At 36.7% G+C, this 15,941-nt stretch overlaps 1 protein-coding gene across 1 annotated transcript; it reads right to left on the bottom strand.

Annotated features, from left to right (window-relative positions):
* Window positions 1-7,123: 7,123 nt before the first annotated feature.
* Window positions 7,124-11,620, bottom strand: LOC114538497 (low-density lipoprotein receptor-related protein 4-like). The gene is made up of 2 exons (XM_028559675.1): window positions 11,251-11,620; window positions 7,124-7,506 (listed from the first exon to the last, which is right to left on the bottom strand). Exons 1-2 carry the CDS (start codon window positions 11,594-11,596, stop codon window positions 7,124-7,126), a joined length of 729 nt encoding a protein of 242 aa, XP_028415476.1. The 5' UTR covers window positions 11,597-11,620.
* Between the last annotated feature and the right edge of the window lie 4,321 nt (window positions 11,621-15,941).

The following is a 15,941-nucleotide window of genomic DNA, read 5'->3' on the forward strand; positions in this document are numbered from 1 at the left end:
ATCTCTTCGGAGGTCAAAAATCAGAACAATCTCTTCTGAGACGATTAACGAAATTTAAAGAAATTCACTAGCGAACCATTATACATTTATATTGTATAGATAGCAGCTGTGTTCGGTCCTACTAAAGACCGCCCGAGACTTAAAAAAAACGCCCGACTGAAACTGAAGCGATTGTAATACTTGTAACATCGCAGCATTGCAGTCATTCAATTTATGTTTAATATTGGTAAATATGAAACGTGCTAAGAACCGGTCAACCATTCACTATAGCTAGTACAGATTGGCAGGCTGAATTGCAATTCGTGCATGAGGATTTCCCTCAGAAATTGCGCCCGGATTGCGTACTTTGCCAAGACGCCCAAAGTTGCAAGAAAACCAGGAAAAAAAGAATAAAAAACATAACACGAACAAAGTTATGTAGTAAAATCCCTCGCTGTGTTAGCCTGTTACGATTAGTTTCCACTCAAGAAAATTCTCCTTTGGATCAGACAGGACAGGAAAGTTTCCTTTGTATAAACGCCGCCTGAGAACTCACCGACAAAGGAAATTTTTCTGTCCGTTCCGATCCAAAGGAAATTTTTCCTGAGTGGAAACTAACCTTTAGCTGTATAAATTTAGATCACAATACGGGTAGCTGTTGTTACAAATACCAAGCGATCTAGAGACCCCGTGCACCTTTCAGGTTTCCTTTAAAAAGAATTATATTGGCTATCAAAAAGAGAAAAAGTAGATCCACTTCGCTGTAAAGCATTATTTTCAATATTTTGAAAGAAAAGCCCCTAGCCCTAGGTCATCCATTAATTTTAAATAAGATAGCTGGTAATTTCAAGCAATGTTCTTTTCCAGTTGTGCCAATGCGACATATTCTTATCAATTCTTTCGGATATTTAAAACATTTGTCAACTTATAGTAGAAAGAAATATTTATGTAGTAAAGAATCATTTTGTAATGTTTTATACAGTCAAAAAATAGCAGGCAATATTGCTAGTAAACAATATCACATGTCTCAAAGGAACCTTATGTTCAACCACCCGCTGCAACCAACAGCGAACAGTTTAAGCGAAAGCTGATATTTACAAATATCAAGACGGCCAAGAACACAGATGTTTATCGGCTCGTTTTGCAAAAGATAACGGAGAGACAGGCCTTATTTCAATTCAACATGAAGCAGGTCCGAAACAAGTTTAAAAGGTGTTTTGCATTGGTACATGCAAGAAAGTGGCGCTGATTATCCAGAAAATCTGGCATACAGCGATTCATAGAAGATAAAGGTTTTGGAAAATGGTTCGTTGCTCTATTCCCATTGATTAAAAGTAGGGATTCGTGCCAGCCAGATCAAGCTGTTGAGCCATCGGCCTCAAGCAGCAAAACCACACCCTCATATTTCCAGAACACCCCATAGGGTGATGTAGAAGAAAGCGATTCTGGGGAGGATGACATACAGGAGAAAAATCGACCTAGGGCAAACCTGCTTGTCCCATCCAAAAAACGCAAAAGAAAGAACGACGTGGCGGAGCAAGTCACAAAAGTTGTGAATGTTTTGGAGGCGATGGTGAAAAATGATCCAACCAAGGAACTTCTCCAATTCATGAAAGAAGATGCTGAGAAATCCAGGCAAAGTGAAGTTTCTCTGCGGTCAGTCTCAAGGACCATATGCCCAAAACTCATCACGAACTCTTCAACAAGAACACCAGCAGCAACAACAGCAGAATTTACCACCTCAACAACAGTGTTTATCACAACAACACCAGAATTTTCCACAACAACAGCAGAATTTACCATCACGACAACAGTATTTACCACAACAGCTGCAAAATTTTATAGGTATGTGGAAACCATGAACTGCAGCCCAACAGACTGGAAATTCCCACATTCTTTCCATGTCGATTATTTTTTCTTTCATCTGTTTTCTGTTGAAGGAAAAAGAGAAGAGACAGCACCGTACCACAGGTTGTACACAATTGCTTCTCAAATTTCAATTACAATGACTTAAGTGTATAGTAGAAGTACCAAGTCCACACATTTCAGCAAGGGGATAAGTGAATCCATTAATTAACCTTGACCATAAAGTTTGCTCCCTTTGGGAGTTAAAATTATTCTAAGCTCTATAATAAAAAAGAACGTTGAATTAGTTCAATGGTTTAAACACTTTCGCATAATTAACCACGTCTTGTTGATTGTACACAATGGGCATTGTCAAATTCCAGCTATAAGTTTGCGGCTAATTTGAATTTCAAAAGTGTCATTTTTTTACTGACCCTGTATAATGTGTTCTACGTGGCTGATACAAGTTTGTGTCCAACCGTAAGTAATTGCTAATGTCGGCCCTAGCCCACTCGACTCGACTGGACTCGACTCGACTCGATTTGTTAAAAACGTTTTTGGGTGCGCTATTCGTCATTTGATGGATACTAAAGCCGGTTTTCCACTAGCGATATTTTTCGCGCGAAGCGACTTTATTCCTTTGTATTTGAGCAATTTGTTCCAGATGATTGCAGTTGAGAGCTCTGGAACAAAAGTAAATTGTCAATTAGCGCGAAAAATATCGCTCGTGGAAAACCGACTTAACAAGGGGATAATTTACTGGGGCCGGTTGTATAAAACTCTTAATTACTTTTTAATCACTTTTTTGTAGTTAAAACGTCGTTAACTTTAATCACGTATAGTTAAGCCAGTTGTGCATCTAAAAAAGTAGTTCGCGTTAATCGTAGTTAAAACGTAGTGAAAGCTAATCATCCTCAAGGGCATCGTTCACTTTCCAAATCGTAGGTAAAAATGGCGTCAATTGAGCTTTTGAGGAGTGAGAAAATATTAAATTCAACACATAAGAAGGTTGTCAACCGTTATCAACTCAGAATAGGCCTCGTCGAAGCTTGTAAACCTTCAATATGCTTTTATTTTTGCCATTTGGGCAGCAACGGAGTATATTTTTGCTTCGGGAGATGTGTCGATGCCAAATTACGATCCTATAGCAAAGATTAGCCATCTCCATTTTCAATTGCAATTGACTCAAAGTGACCTTTTTATATTAAGTGCGCCGACTGACTTTTTCCTTGTTTTATTGCATTTTTTCCAATATATTAGATCAAAATACTGTCAATTTTTTAAATACGAGTCCACAGTCTTGTTCAAAGTCAATAACAGCGGTGAATAATTTCATGATTCTTCATGTTATTTCTCTGTTTACCAACCGCACGCAAGCTCCATGCAAGTTAACTAGGTGATCCGTCAAACTACGTCAGTTTCTGTAACGTAGTTAAGTCGTGTAGTTAACTAATCATAGTTAAGAATTTAACTACAGTGATTATCGATAATCATAGTTAAATTCAACGACGGTTTTATACAACCGGCCCCTGGTGCATGTACACAGGGTGTATATATGTTTGCTTTTTTTATGTATGTACGTATGTGTGAACGTATGAATTCTCCTCCAAAGATATGTTATTTGGTGGGATATGAGTTAACTAATTATCAGGGACACGTGCATTTTTATGAATTAACATGATACATTGAAAAATACCGACTGATTTTGTGCAAATAACCGACCCCTATAAATGTTATAAATATTTACTGAGATTGAACAATTAATTGCATATTAAGATACATGAAATGGAAAACCGCTTCACTGAATTAGTTGCTGGGGCATCGGCGCTAATTATGATAGAGCATGGGAGTACTTTGACTCTATGTACGGGGACCTGCTTGTAGTATCGGCATGATACAATCTTGCAAGATATTGTCAAGTTTAAAACACTGAACGGCAACGAAGATACAAGATTCTAAACTAGTACGTTTAGTAAAGAGAAGCTATAACACACTAAAAGAGGTGTGTCTGCCAAACGATACTGAAAATAGTCATGTGCTGACAATTATCGAACAGAAAATGTGCTTTGATGATTAATGAGGGCAAAACTAGCAAGTCGTAAGAAATGGAACCAAAATAATTTTGCATGGTTTAATGTCATGCATGAGCGTGGAGATGAGGTCTAGAATGAGAGCTTCTCGACCGATACGGACAGGCATTCAATCCACCATGTAAAGAGCCCACCATAAGGAGGTTCAATGTCCTAAGTTTGCATCCCTCAGTTTAGAGTAACGACTACATTAAGAAAACGAGAATCAAGCATGTTATAATTGTTTTCAATTACATCGCACTCTACATGCATACAATCGATTCAGCATAATATTTTGTTTCTTGGCAGAGCTTTAAGAAAGAATTTGACAGTTTCCCATCGAAGTTTGCTTGAAGGGAAAGAAAGTTGTCGTTTCCTTATGCATGTCAGGCATTTTAATCCTCATTGATACTCGTGCAGTGTCGCAGTTGATAACTTATTTTAGCAGTGGAATGACTAAATTGTCAGGCTGGCTACGCCACTGAATTTAAGCGAAGACGTTTATAGTTTCCTTCTGCAGATCACTGCACTTCATGTATAACTGATAATTTAGTCTAAATGCTGGCAAAAAATTAGTTGCATTGAAGGACAGAAGTGAGCACCAATGTACAGAACCGTCGCCGACCGATCAAACAAGTACATTATCCTCTTTAAAAGACCAGTTGCTACAGTCTGTAGCTGACATGGTGTCCGAGACGATGTCACAGATGCGAGATGATATTATGCTGAAGCACTTCGAAGATTACGTTGGCGGAACTGAGGCGTGTAATCACCCTGATGAACAAACTAGTCAACAACAACAGGTCGAGCCCCAAGACACAGCTATGATACAGAATTATCTTAAGGCATGAGCCGAACACCACCAACACTTCTAGTTCGTTTGGCGAACTTGTTGCAGACAAAAAAGGGCTAGCGATTGACGAGAAATTGGAGAAACTGATCAGCGATGCTGTAACGGATCGATTACCCAAGGCTAAACTGAAGGAACTACTTCAAAAGTATCTGCTACGTGAGAATTGCCATTTACTCGTCGCTCCAAAAGTCAACAAGGTTGTCTGGCAGCAACTTAAACAAGCCATCCAAATAGCGGAAAGTTCCATGCAAAAGTACCAGATATTATTTAACTCAGGGCATTTTTTAACTGTATAACTACTGGGGCATTTACCCCTGTAGGCCCTGTGCCTGCCCCAGAAGTGAACCTTGATTCCCCGATAGAATGGGCCCTTTTGTCACTGTAAAGGGTTGGTCATTTATCAGTTGTAACATATGGGTCTTGAAATTTGTTCGAAGAAATAAATACCTATGTAATTACGTGAGACATCTGTATGTAATAAACGATTCCCTTTATTGAGATTTAGTAGCGCTTTGCATCATGGTTATAGTGGTATCTTTGATTGTCAAGCCACATGTAAAATTTTTGTCTATACACCTGTGCAAGAGCGTTTGGGAAAGTTAGGGCAGGTGTATAAGAAATGACCAACAGCAAAATCGTGAGGAAAACATTCAATATTTTCATTCAAAACTGTCTTGAATGTCAGTAATAACACCATAACCACAATGCAAAGCGCTAATAATTCTTAATCGTCTATTACATATTTGTCTTGCGCATGGGCCCTAATACACACTTTACCCCACTAGTCAAAATTCCTTAAAAAATGCCCTGATTTAACTCCTCGATTTATGTTATTGTTCAAGAAAACAACGGGAGAAAACAACGGGAGGAGTTATGCCTTTTCTCTCCTTTTGTTTGGCAACAGAGAGTTGAATCTTGTTTGGGGATGATGTTGGTAAAGAAATTGATGAAGTCACAAAGGCTAATAAACTCGGAACAAAACTATTTGGTTCCCGTAGGGGACGTGGACAGAAATTTCACCCTTACCTGTCGTTTCTACCAAGATGATCAAGTCGTACAACCTCAATGAGAGGCAACAGCGGAAAGAATTACAATCAACAACTTTCTACCCTTCAGTCTTTTTTTGGCCACAGCAACTCGTATATGGGCGCAGACCAGACGCGAAGTTCAGTTCCACCCAGAACAAGCCGAATCAAAGTTAATTCCACCCGCTCCGCCACAGGTCAATACTTTCGATATAATAACTGAATTGTTTTCTAACAGCCAGCGTTTGTAGCTGGGCAATGGCAAGGAATTACGTCAGATGCATTTGCCTTCAGTTGTGTAAGCAATTGTAAAATTCAATTTGAATACGAATCCTCACCAACAAGGAAGTCTTTTAATCCGGAATACAAATTTTCGATTCCTGAACAACAAGCCATTGATAAAGAAGTTTTTTAAACTTTTATCTGAAAACATAATTGAGCAAACCCACTCTGAGAATTGTCAGATTATTTCACCAATTTTAATTCGAGTGATTTTTAACTTTAAAGGAATAAATGAGGCTATCACTTATCGCATTCTTAAAATGGACACTTTGGAAAAATAGAAAATACCAACCGATAGAAAATACCTTTCATTCTTTTGGAGAGGGAAACTTTATCAATTTACTGCTTTAACGATGCGACTATCGAACATATACTGTGATCAAAATTTGGTCACTCTTGTCTCGGTTACATTCATGACTCCATTTACATTGAATATTCTCTCCGGTTGGGCAAAGATGCTACTTTTAATGCAACTCAGTTATGTGTCCAACTAGGGATTGAACCACCTCATGCTAAGTTGGTATTGCAACCAACAAAAACTCTGGAATCTTTGGGATTTTTATTAAAATGCACTACCTTGACTGTTTTGCCAACAAGCATGAAACTTATAAAATTACTGCTCTTTGTGTACATTTATCAAAGTTTCCCGAAGTAACTATTCGACATTTAGCTTCTACTATTGGATCTTGTCTCTACATTCACCGGAGTTGAATTTGGACTGTTATACTATAGTGCACTAGAGGCTAGAGCGTGATAAGGCCCTAGCATTATGAAATTTATTTACACAGTGGAATACGATTTTTACTTTCATCATTCTGCTGTGCATAAATCTCTATACACATGTAATAAAAACCGTTTAAGCAGGTTCGGCAAGGCGAAAAAGCATCTGACAAGTCACGAAAATTGAACAATAATCAAGAAGAATGAATTCATGTTTAAAACAAATCGGAAAAAAACAAAATCCGAATAATATAGTTACTTACGTCGCAAAAATTTTTCTTACAAATCAGTCTTTATGCTGATAATATTTTTCTTAAATTGAACTCAATAATTCTCAATTTAGGAAACACTCACCCTTCGATGGGGTCAATTGCTATATACCGAGGCCCAATAGTTTTAATCAGCGTTCTGCTGTCTTTACCGTCTAAAGTCGCCACGTTAATGGTCTCCTTCAAGAAATCGCACCAGAATATACGACGTCCAATCCAATCAATTGTTAATGCAAATGTCCTAGCATCCTTCACAACGATTTCTTCATAAGTTCCGTCATAATTTGCCCGACGAATCTCTTCATGGTATTCCGCAAAATATATTTTCTTATTCGTCATGTCAATGTCCAGCGTCCATACATATTCCTTTCCATCTACGACGACTGTTGCATCAAGCGTCTTTAAATCGACAGCCAAGATTGAAGTGCTGTTCGCCAAAAACATATATTGCTCAGGATATGGTCCTGGAAAAAGATTACAGCTGAAATCAAATACTGCGTATTAATGTACACGTTTGCGTAGTTATGAATGGAAAAACTAATGTAGAAATGTGGTGCTTTCTGTGACTGTTTGCCGGATAAATTTCGATCAAAATTTATTTGTCAAAAACATTGGGGCGAGCGTGCGAGCAGTGCGATTTTCCATACAAATCTATAGTGAGTGATGAAAATTTACATTTGCGCATTTTGCTCGATTAATCCAAAACGATTAAAAAATTGGTCAATTTCAAAGATTATTAAGGATAAGTGGGTTTTTGTTAATATGTGGCTGGAAGTATTTGTTAATCAGAGAGCGGTAAGTGTTAACATTAATTTGCTGCTTTCTTGAGGTGTTTTTGCTAGCTGTTTGGGCCCTGGGTATACACAAACACCATCTATTAACTCGATTTTTGTGTCGACAAAGCACTAAAATGGGAAAATTTTATCCAAAATACGAAGATCTATGATATGGGAGAGATAATAATAATTATTATGTAACTTGATAGCTCGTGCAGTGGACCAACACTGTTAAAATCTCCTTCGCATTGTGTCATATGTTAGTTCTTTGCTGGTGTATTTACTACGAGGTTGAAGTAATTATTATATTTTTTGGGAAGCCTTTTTTATTATACTCAACATGATATACAGTCAAATAAGTTTAAGGTTACAATCCTGTGTGCTTGCGATTGTTTAGACAAACTCTGGTTCTGACTTAACAATGCGTACAATATTGATACCATTTATAGGCATTCATTAGTATTCGCCTATAGTTATAGCCTAATGCTTCATTTTAATCAAAAATAGTTGAGGCAAGCTTATTTTGAATTCTAAGGTAAAAAGCATGGCTGGGCAATTTTAACCATGTGTACTTAATAACAATAAAATAATTATCACTTATTTACTGCAAAGGAAGGAAAAATTATGTTTTGTGGACCCAAGACATGTCGATATCAAAGCCAACGCACAATTTCAAAACAGCTATTCTGTTGAATTGAAGAAGTGAGGAACCTGATGACAACGAAGATAAAAAATATTATCAAGTGCTGCAAACAACAAAAAATTGTTGAACAAAAAAATGATTAAGTATACTATATGAAACGTTTATTTATACGACCCATATATATGTAATATATTATATGTACCAGTATTTATTTATATCCTATTGCTTTATTTTAAATTATCTGTTGATTTAAATGAGCCCCTATTTACACTATACTGGATTCGCCTCGCATCACGAGATTTTCGTTTGCCGTTAAAGAAGCAATTAATGCATATACTAAGTAGCAAATGCTTATGTAAGCTTGACATATTCGCCATAATTTTTTCAGTCTTTGACATTAAAAATCCTGACAGTCCATCAATATCTAGATGTAACCCACTCCTATAACATTCCAGTATAGTGTAAACGAGGCCTTATTAGGCTTATATATGTAATGTACATCCATGTCAGTATTGTAGAAAAACGGACAGGCCTGCATGGACAGGCCCAACATTAAATTATTGTTAACGTTAGAAGAAGGTATCCTCATTATTATTATTTATATTTGTGCCATTGGTCATTGGTAAATTCCGGACATTTGCAAAATATTTCTTTAGGATTCTATAAGAATTAACATAGGATTCCACAGGAATTCCTGTAGGATATACTTTAGAATTCAATAGGAATTCGTTTTGGGTTCTATAGGAATTTCTTTACGATTCCGTAGAAATTCCTTTAGCATTCAATGGGAAATCGTTTAGGATTCAGTAGAAATTCCTTCACGATTCCGTAGAAATTCCTTGAGCATTCAATAGGAATTCGTTTAGGATTCGGTAGAAATTCCTTTAAAATTTAATAGGAATTCGTTTAGGATTCCGTAGAAATTCCTTTAGCATTTAATAGGAATTCGTTTAGGATTCCGTAGAAATTCCTTTAAAATTTAATAGGAATTCGTTTAGGATTCCTAGAAATTCCTTTAAAATTTAATAGGAATTCGTTTAGGATTCCGTAGAAATTCCTTTAGCATTTAATAGGAATTCCTTGAGGATTTTATCGTAATTCCTTTAGGATCCTGTAGGAATTCCTTTTAGATTCTATAGGAATTCCTTTCAGATTCGACAGGAATTCCTTTAGGACTCTATAAGAATTCCTTTAGGAAATCCTATCAAAATTCGTGTTACAATTCCTATTGGAAACGTCCGAAAATCCTATAAAATATCCTGTAGGAATTTCCTTTAGGAATTCCTATAGGATTTTTTCGTAAGGGGTAATAAAACGATAAACATCCTCCCCAATCTACTAACACAAGGATTTGAAACTATTTGGTGATAGATTGTTTTTTCCATTCAATTAAAGGCAAAATCATGATAGTATTGTTTTTTGTTACTTCAATGGTAGTGATGTTCATTGTTACCAAATGTTCCAAATTAATAGGATGTTTTGTGCAATACCCTTCTGACATTGTTGTTTCAACTTGAAGTTGGAAATGAAGCAATGCTTGAGTTGTAAAAATATTTCTGTTCATCAGCTCTAAATGCATGCATCCTTGACCCTGAAGTTAAGGAACATTGAAAACTATAATGTCTTAATTGACCATGCCTTAATTTGCTGTACATAATTTGCAGCAAAATACCATTTGTATGTTATTGAATTCAATTTTACCATAAGTACCACTATGAAAATATTTAATATCTCACTTTTCCACTTTATTTTCATATATATTAAAATTATTCCAAATTATTATTACAGCTCCTTTTGTAAATTTTTCTAATAACAATGACTGTTCATTACTCCTTCTATAATCTTTACATACAAGCACACTGCATACAAATATTCTTAAAAAATCGTAAAACTTAATCTTTTGCTCCATTATCAATCTTTCATTATAATGGTGAATGTGGATTTCCCTCACTCATAGGTTTGTGTGGAAATCGTGCGCGCGCTCGCCCCAATGTTTTTGCGCTCCCTAGCCAACGGCGTCAAAAACCTTGAGTCCCCCAAATACTATTTTTGCTGAGATTTATGTGCACACTTCGTGACCAGGTCATGAACAGCAAATATTGAGCAGGAAGAAATTTTGTTGATTTACCCTCTTTGACGCCAGTTCCAAAAGATAATTGCATGAAAGTACACATCATATACCACCCCCGTTCAGCGACTCCCGTAAAGCGTTCAGACTACTACAGAGTCATTAACTACAAGCTTCGTTTTATCTATAATTTTACATTTGCGATAATGAAATTATCATATGAAATTATATAATAACGTAACGAATTGCAGCATTTCTTAGGTCGAGAGCCATGGTCTATAAGAGGACATGTACAACGTGCGCATGCGTGCGTAATCATATCACAGAAAGTTTGTTTATTTTGCTTGTTGACATCGCTTGTTTATTTTGTCAAGCAATCACATTTTAGCATGTGTCTTCAGCTATATAACTCTTCCAAGAATACACATCAATCATATTTATGCAGTACACAAAGCAAATAGGGTTTTTATACTAACTGCGCACATGCAGCTTGGATGAAATAAGTCAGTTAAAAAGCAAAATCGTTACCGAAAATGAAAAATATAGTGGGTGTGATTACAAGTCGAACAAGTTATAAAATGTTCTATTTTTAAACACGACTGCATCTATAGTTTGTAAGTAAAGACTTATTGACTGATGGCAGTCATTTTTTAGAAATAAAACGAAAAAAAATAAATTCACACCTATATATAATAAAAAATCAAAGAATCGCTTAGCTTACCGTCATAGAAGCACATCTCTGAGTGCATACGCATTCTTTCCTGCAGATATTCTTTTTCTGCCGTGCAACCAGAGGAATTATCCTCACGTCGACGTTCATTGAAGTATCGTTGAGTGACATTGTCATATCGTCGACTTTCAGCAAAATATCGTTCAATTTCATTCAAGTTCTCCAGACTTTCATTCACACATCTCTTTTCCCAGTCTTTCACGTCTTCTTTCAGTTGTTCTAATTGCTCGTCACAAATGGGAATATCTTCATTGCAATTGATCAGATTTCCACCAAAGTATATCAAGATCGTTAAAGCAAACAACATTTTGGTTGAAACGAAAGGCATTTCCATCATTTCTGTTTATTTTGCCAGATAATTAGATCTAAACAAATGAATAGAATAGAAACATTGACGGTTGACAAATGACAGCTGCGATTCCACCAGTACAATAATACTCGTCATCACAGTCGCAGTTAGATTCCTGCGTTCAAAAAATCAATAACTCCCACCCTTTAGCGATGCTGATCAGTGTTTTTAGTAAATAATACCTGAGCCTGCGGCAGAAAAACGCAAAATCGACCTTGAAATTGGTCATCGATCGTTTGTTATGAAAAGCCTGGTCTATCGTACAGAAAGAAAACAATATCAAACAATAAAGCGCCATCGCTTTATTTCAAAATTTCATTAAATTTGATTAAAGTTAGTTTTCATTTTTGACCATTTATCATTACGTAGATCAACAGAAAAAATAACTCATATATACCATTAAACTATTTTTTGAAAGTACTTCTTATACATGAAGGAAGATTTATTTGAACACAATTATTCGGAATTATTACACACATTTGGCTGCAAGCTGCGTTGTCTGATTTCGTGTAAAGGAAACGAAGTGTGTCAGAGCAATTATAAATGATCGACAATTTTAAGTTGTTTTCTTTGTCGCATTTCAAATACAACGATAATTAATGAAAAATTTGCGGAATAAAAAAAATTTCATGTCGCTTACGGCGAGATCGATCTATGCAGTAGAAATAATGAATGGAACACTTAGGGTATAATGATTTATGTTGCCTAGTTTGTACGTAATTTTTCTTCAATCCTATATATAGGTTAGATGGCTCAGTCAACCATAAACCGGGTACGGCTGTAACTTATTAATAATGTCTCCTGTTTCATGGCAAACTTATATCCGTAACAACTTCAGATACTCCTGACTTGTCAACAGCTAAGGTTTTACTAATAACTTGTAGAAAACTACCAGAAGCCAAAATCTCAAAGCGATGAGGATTTTCTCTTCTGGCTCAGGTACATGAGTGGCTTCTCCGTGTTTTGCAATCTTAACTTTACAAGCTGGTCAGTTGTGATGTAATAACTACATTTTTGACAAACCTGCATGTATCTTGTTCTGAACGAAAGTTAGCCTACCAATACATGACTCGACTCGCGAGTAACGAGTGTACGAGGTTAGCTTTACGGGCTTTTAAACATCAAGTGTATTTTGGAGATGTCTAGTGCAGTTAAACCTGTACTTAAGGCTGCTTTCCAGTTACGCGTTTTTCATAGGCACATACACGCACGGAAAAAACCGCCCCTGGGGCCGGTTGTTCGAAAGGCGTTTAGCCTAAACAGTGGATAAGCCAAAATTTAAAAATACTCTGATACACCTTGTGAATGCCGGAACCTGCATTTTATGCACTAAATATGTATTTCCGTTCAAAATTAAGCCATATACATCGAAATATTTCAGCTCATTTGTCCAATAAAGACTGAGATCATTTTCTTTTTCATTTTAAACTTATCCGCCGTTTAAGCTAAACGCCTTTTGAACGACCGGTCCCTGGATGTTAAATAATAAAAATTTTGAAGCCTTTCAAATTTTCCGTGCGTGTAAGTGCGTATAAATACCGCGCAACTGGAAACCGCTTTCCTAAGAGTAAATGCGCTTGAATGTCGGAAATTATATAAATTAGGTTATTGTGATGACGTGGACGTCATGTGAGTTAGGGATACTTTTGGGGGGGGGGGTTATCATTATTGTTATTGGTACTTGAGACTTAGAGAGTAAACAAGAAATTTATAAAACTGTGTGATATGAAAAGTGTGATATTGGGACTTTAGTGAAAGTGTGGGTTTGGTCAAAGTGTTCCCCACATTACTGGCACCTCCGACGCGGGATAGAAATAATTAAATCAGCTTTGACTGTGAGTACGTTCTAGATAAATTTTATTCAAGTAGAGCCTTGCGTGATCAAGCTAGACTTGCGAAAGTAAAACGTAAACTGTGAACTTTATCATGTCCATGGAAAACCAGCTCTCGGAGATAGACTCTAAGCTAAAAACTTTACGTCTCAAGCTTAAACAAACCGAAGGAATTTTAGCAAAATGTGACAGAGAGGCCATTGAGCGGTCACGAGATTCGATCTAATTTAATTTAATTTAATTTATTAACTTCGCCACAGACATATAATAACTAAGTCATTACAACATATATTACCTAACATTACTAGACAAAAACAAAAAAAAGAAAAATGTGGCAGGGAAATCGCAACAGCTAATACGCCAATTACTGCGGTCCCGTTATAACAAAGGAAAAGTAAAAGTGAAACTACAATTAAAAGCAACAAGTTATAGGTGCATGCAAACCTCGGGCCGTGTTACAATGGACACAAATAGACTTTTAAGTCCGAGAGTTTTCAGAGTCGTAACAGCCAATTAAAGCAGAAGTATAATACTTCCACAATTTAGCTTTAAAAGACGACAAGGAATTGTTCTTTTTACGAATATCATTGGGCAATATATTCCAAACTCTAGTGACTCTATTTATGTAAGAGGTCTGATAAGTTTTTGTATGACAAAAATGTTGTTGGAAAATAGTCTCATCACTAACAGCGAAGGAGCGTGTTAATCGACTCGATAATTTAGGCTTGGGTAACACTTCAGCGCTGATATCAACTAGACCACTTGATGCTTTAAATAGCAGGACATTCAAGATCTAAAAACTCATACCAATAACTGATCGGAAGCAGATTACATTCCAATAATCTTTCTTGGTATGTGGTAGAACAGCGAAATGGTAAGTTTAGTATAAACTTGCTAGCTCGTCGTTGTACTCTCTCTATCCGCTGTATGAGCAAACTTGTCTAAAGCTATCGAAGAGCTGCGCAGCTCAATCGAAGAAGGAAAGTTTACTGCGGGCGAATCGGAAGAAACGGTTGAAGTGTGGTCGCAAGAAATTGCGCGCGAGCTTTCGCTTGCTGATAAGGCTTGCGCTGACCTGACAAAATGCGCTAAAGCCATAGATGATGAGGCCAAATCGGCCGAGGAAGCCAAAAGGTGAGAGACGGTGATTGAGTTTAAAAGGCATTTAAGTGAGCAAAACCTTCAGGCCGAACTCAAACAGAAGGAGCTTTGTGAGAAATCGTCTGCTGCGGTTAAGTTGCCAAAACTCACGATAACAAAATTCAACGGCACCCCTTTGGAGTCAGAAAGTATCAGCGATCACGAAGTTTTCGCATCTAAAGGAGCTTATTGTTCCACGCATTAGAAGCGCTCTTGACTGTCTGCCATTTACGGAAGAGGGATATGATCGCGCTATGAAGTACTTGCTTGACAAATTCGGTTATCCCAGCGAAGTTGCCGTCCATTATGTCGTTGCGTTACCAGAGCTGCCGCCCGTCACAGAGCGCGATGTGAGCAAGATTCACAAGTTGACCGCAGATGATTTATTAACAATTTATACTGTACTTATTCGTTCGGTCTTGGAGTACTGTTGCCCAGTTTGGCACACAAACCTACCATCGTATCTTAGCGACCAAATTGAACGGTTACAGAGGAGAGTTCTAAGAATAATTTACCCAAGTTTATCGTACAGAGAAGCACTGTCTGCTGCAGATTGCGTGCGGCTGGATGAAAATAGACAACGTTTGTGCTTTAATCTCTTCCAAAAGATAAAGTTAAATAGTGATAACAAACTCAATGCACTTATACCTAATTCAAGGCTCAGTAAACATGGTCGATCACTCCGCAACTCGGATAGCTTGTCTATTTTTAAATGTAGTACGGACCGATTTAAACGCAGTTTCTTTCCAGCGTTAACCCAATATTCAAATAATATATCCAGTTAATTATAATATTTTTAACGTATGTTGGACATATAGTATATATCCAAATCGTCAATATTTTAACAATATCTATATAGTTATTTATAATCGTTACAACTTTTTGTAACATTTAATGCATGTATGTAGAAGAAATCATGTAAATAGAATTTTTATATTTAAATTATCCTGCTACTATATATTTGTTTTTAATAGAGTTACAATACTTGTAAATATAAAGTATTTCACTTCGGTGCAATTTTATATATTCAATAAACCTTTAATAATAATAATAATAAGTTTTACGAAAAGCTGCTGTTTAACGTTGAAAGCCTCAGGACACTAGAGAGACTTGAAACGATCGAGGGCGCGGCATTTTACGTAATCATCAAAAAATTAGAAGTACTTAAGAGCGAGTTAGTCACGCATGTTTCAGGTGATTGGAGGGATTGGTCGTTTTTGGAGCTCCCCGAAGCTTTAAGAAAATGGACAGAGACAAACGCGGTTGTTAAAATTGAAAGGCGCAACGGTAGGCGATCCGAACTTCCAAACGGAAACTCATTTCACTCGCATGATTGCAGTGTGGTTTATTTTGAAGCCGAT

Source organism: Dendronephthya gigantea, unplaced genomic scaffold (genome assembly GCF_004324835.1).
Source record: "Dendronephthya gigantea isolate DGI-Jeju-01 unplaced genomic scaffold, DenGig_1.0 000186F, whole genome shotgun sequence".
NCBI classification, from domain to species: domain Eukaryota; kingdom Metazoa; phylum Cnidaria; class Anthozoa; order Malacalcyonacea; family Nephtheidae; genus Dendronephthya; species Dendronephthya gigantea.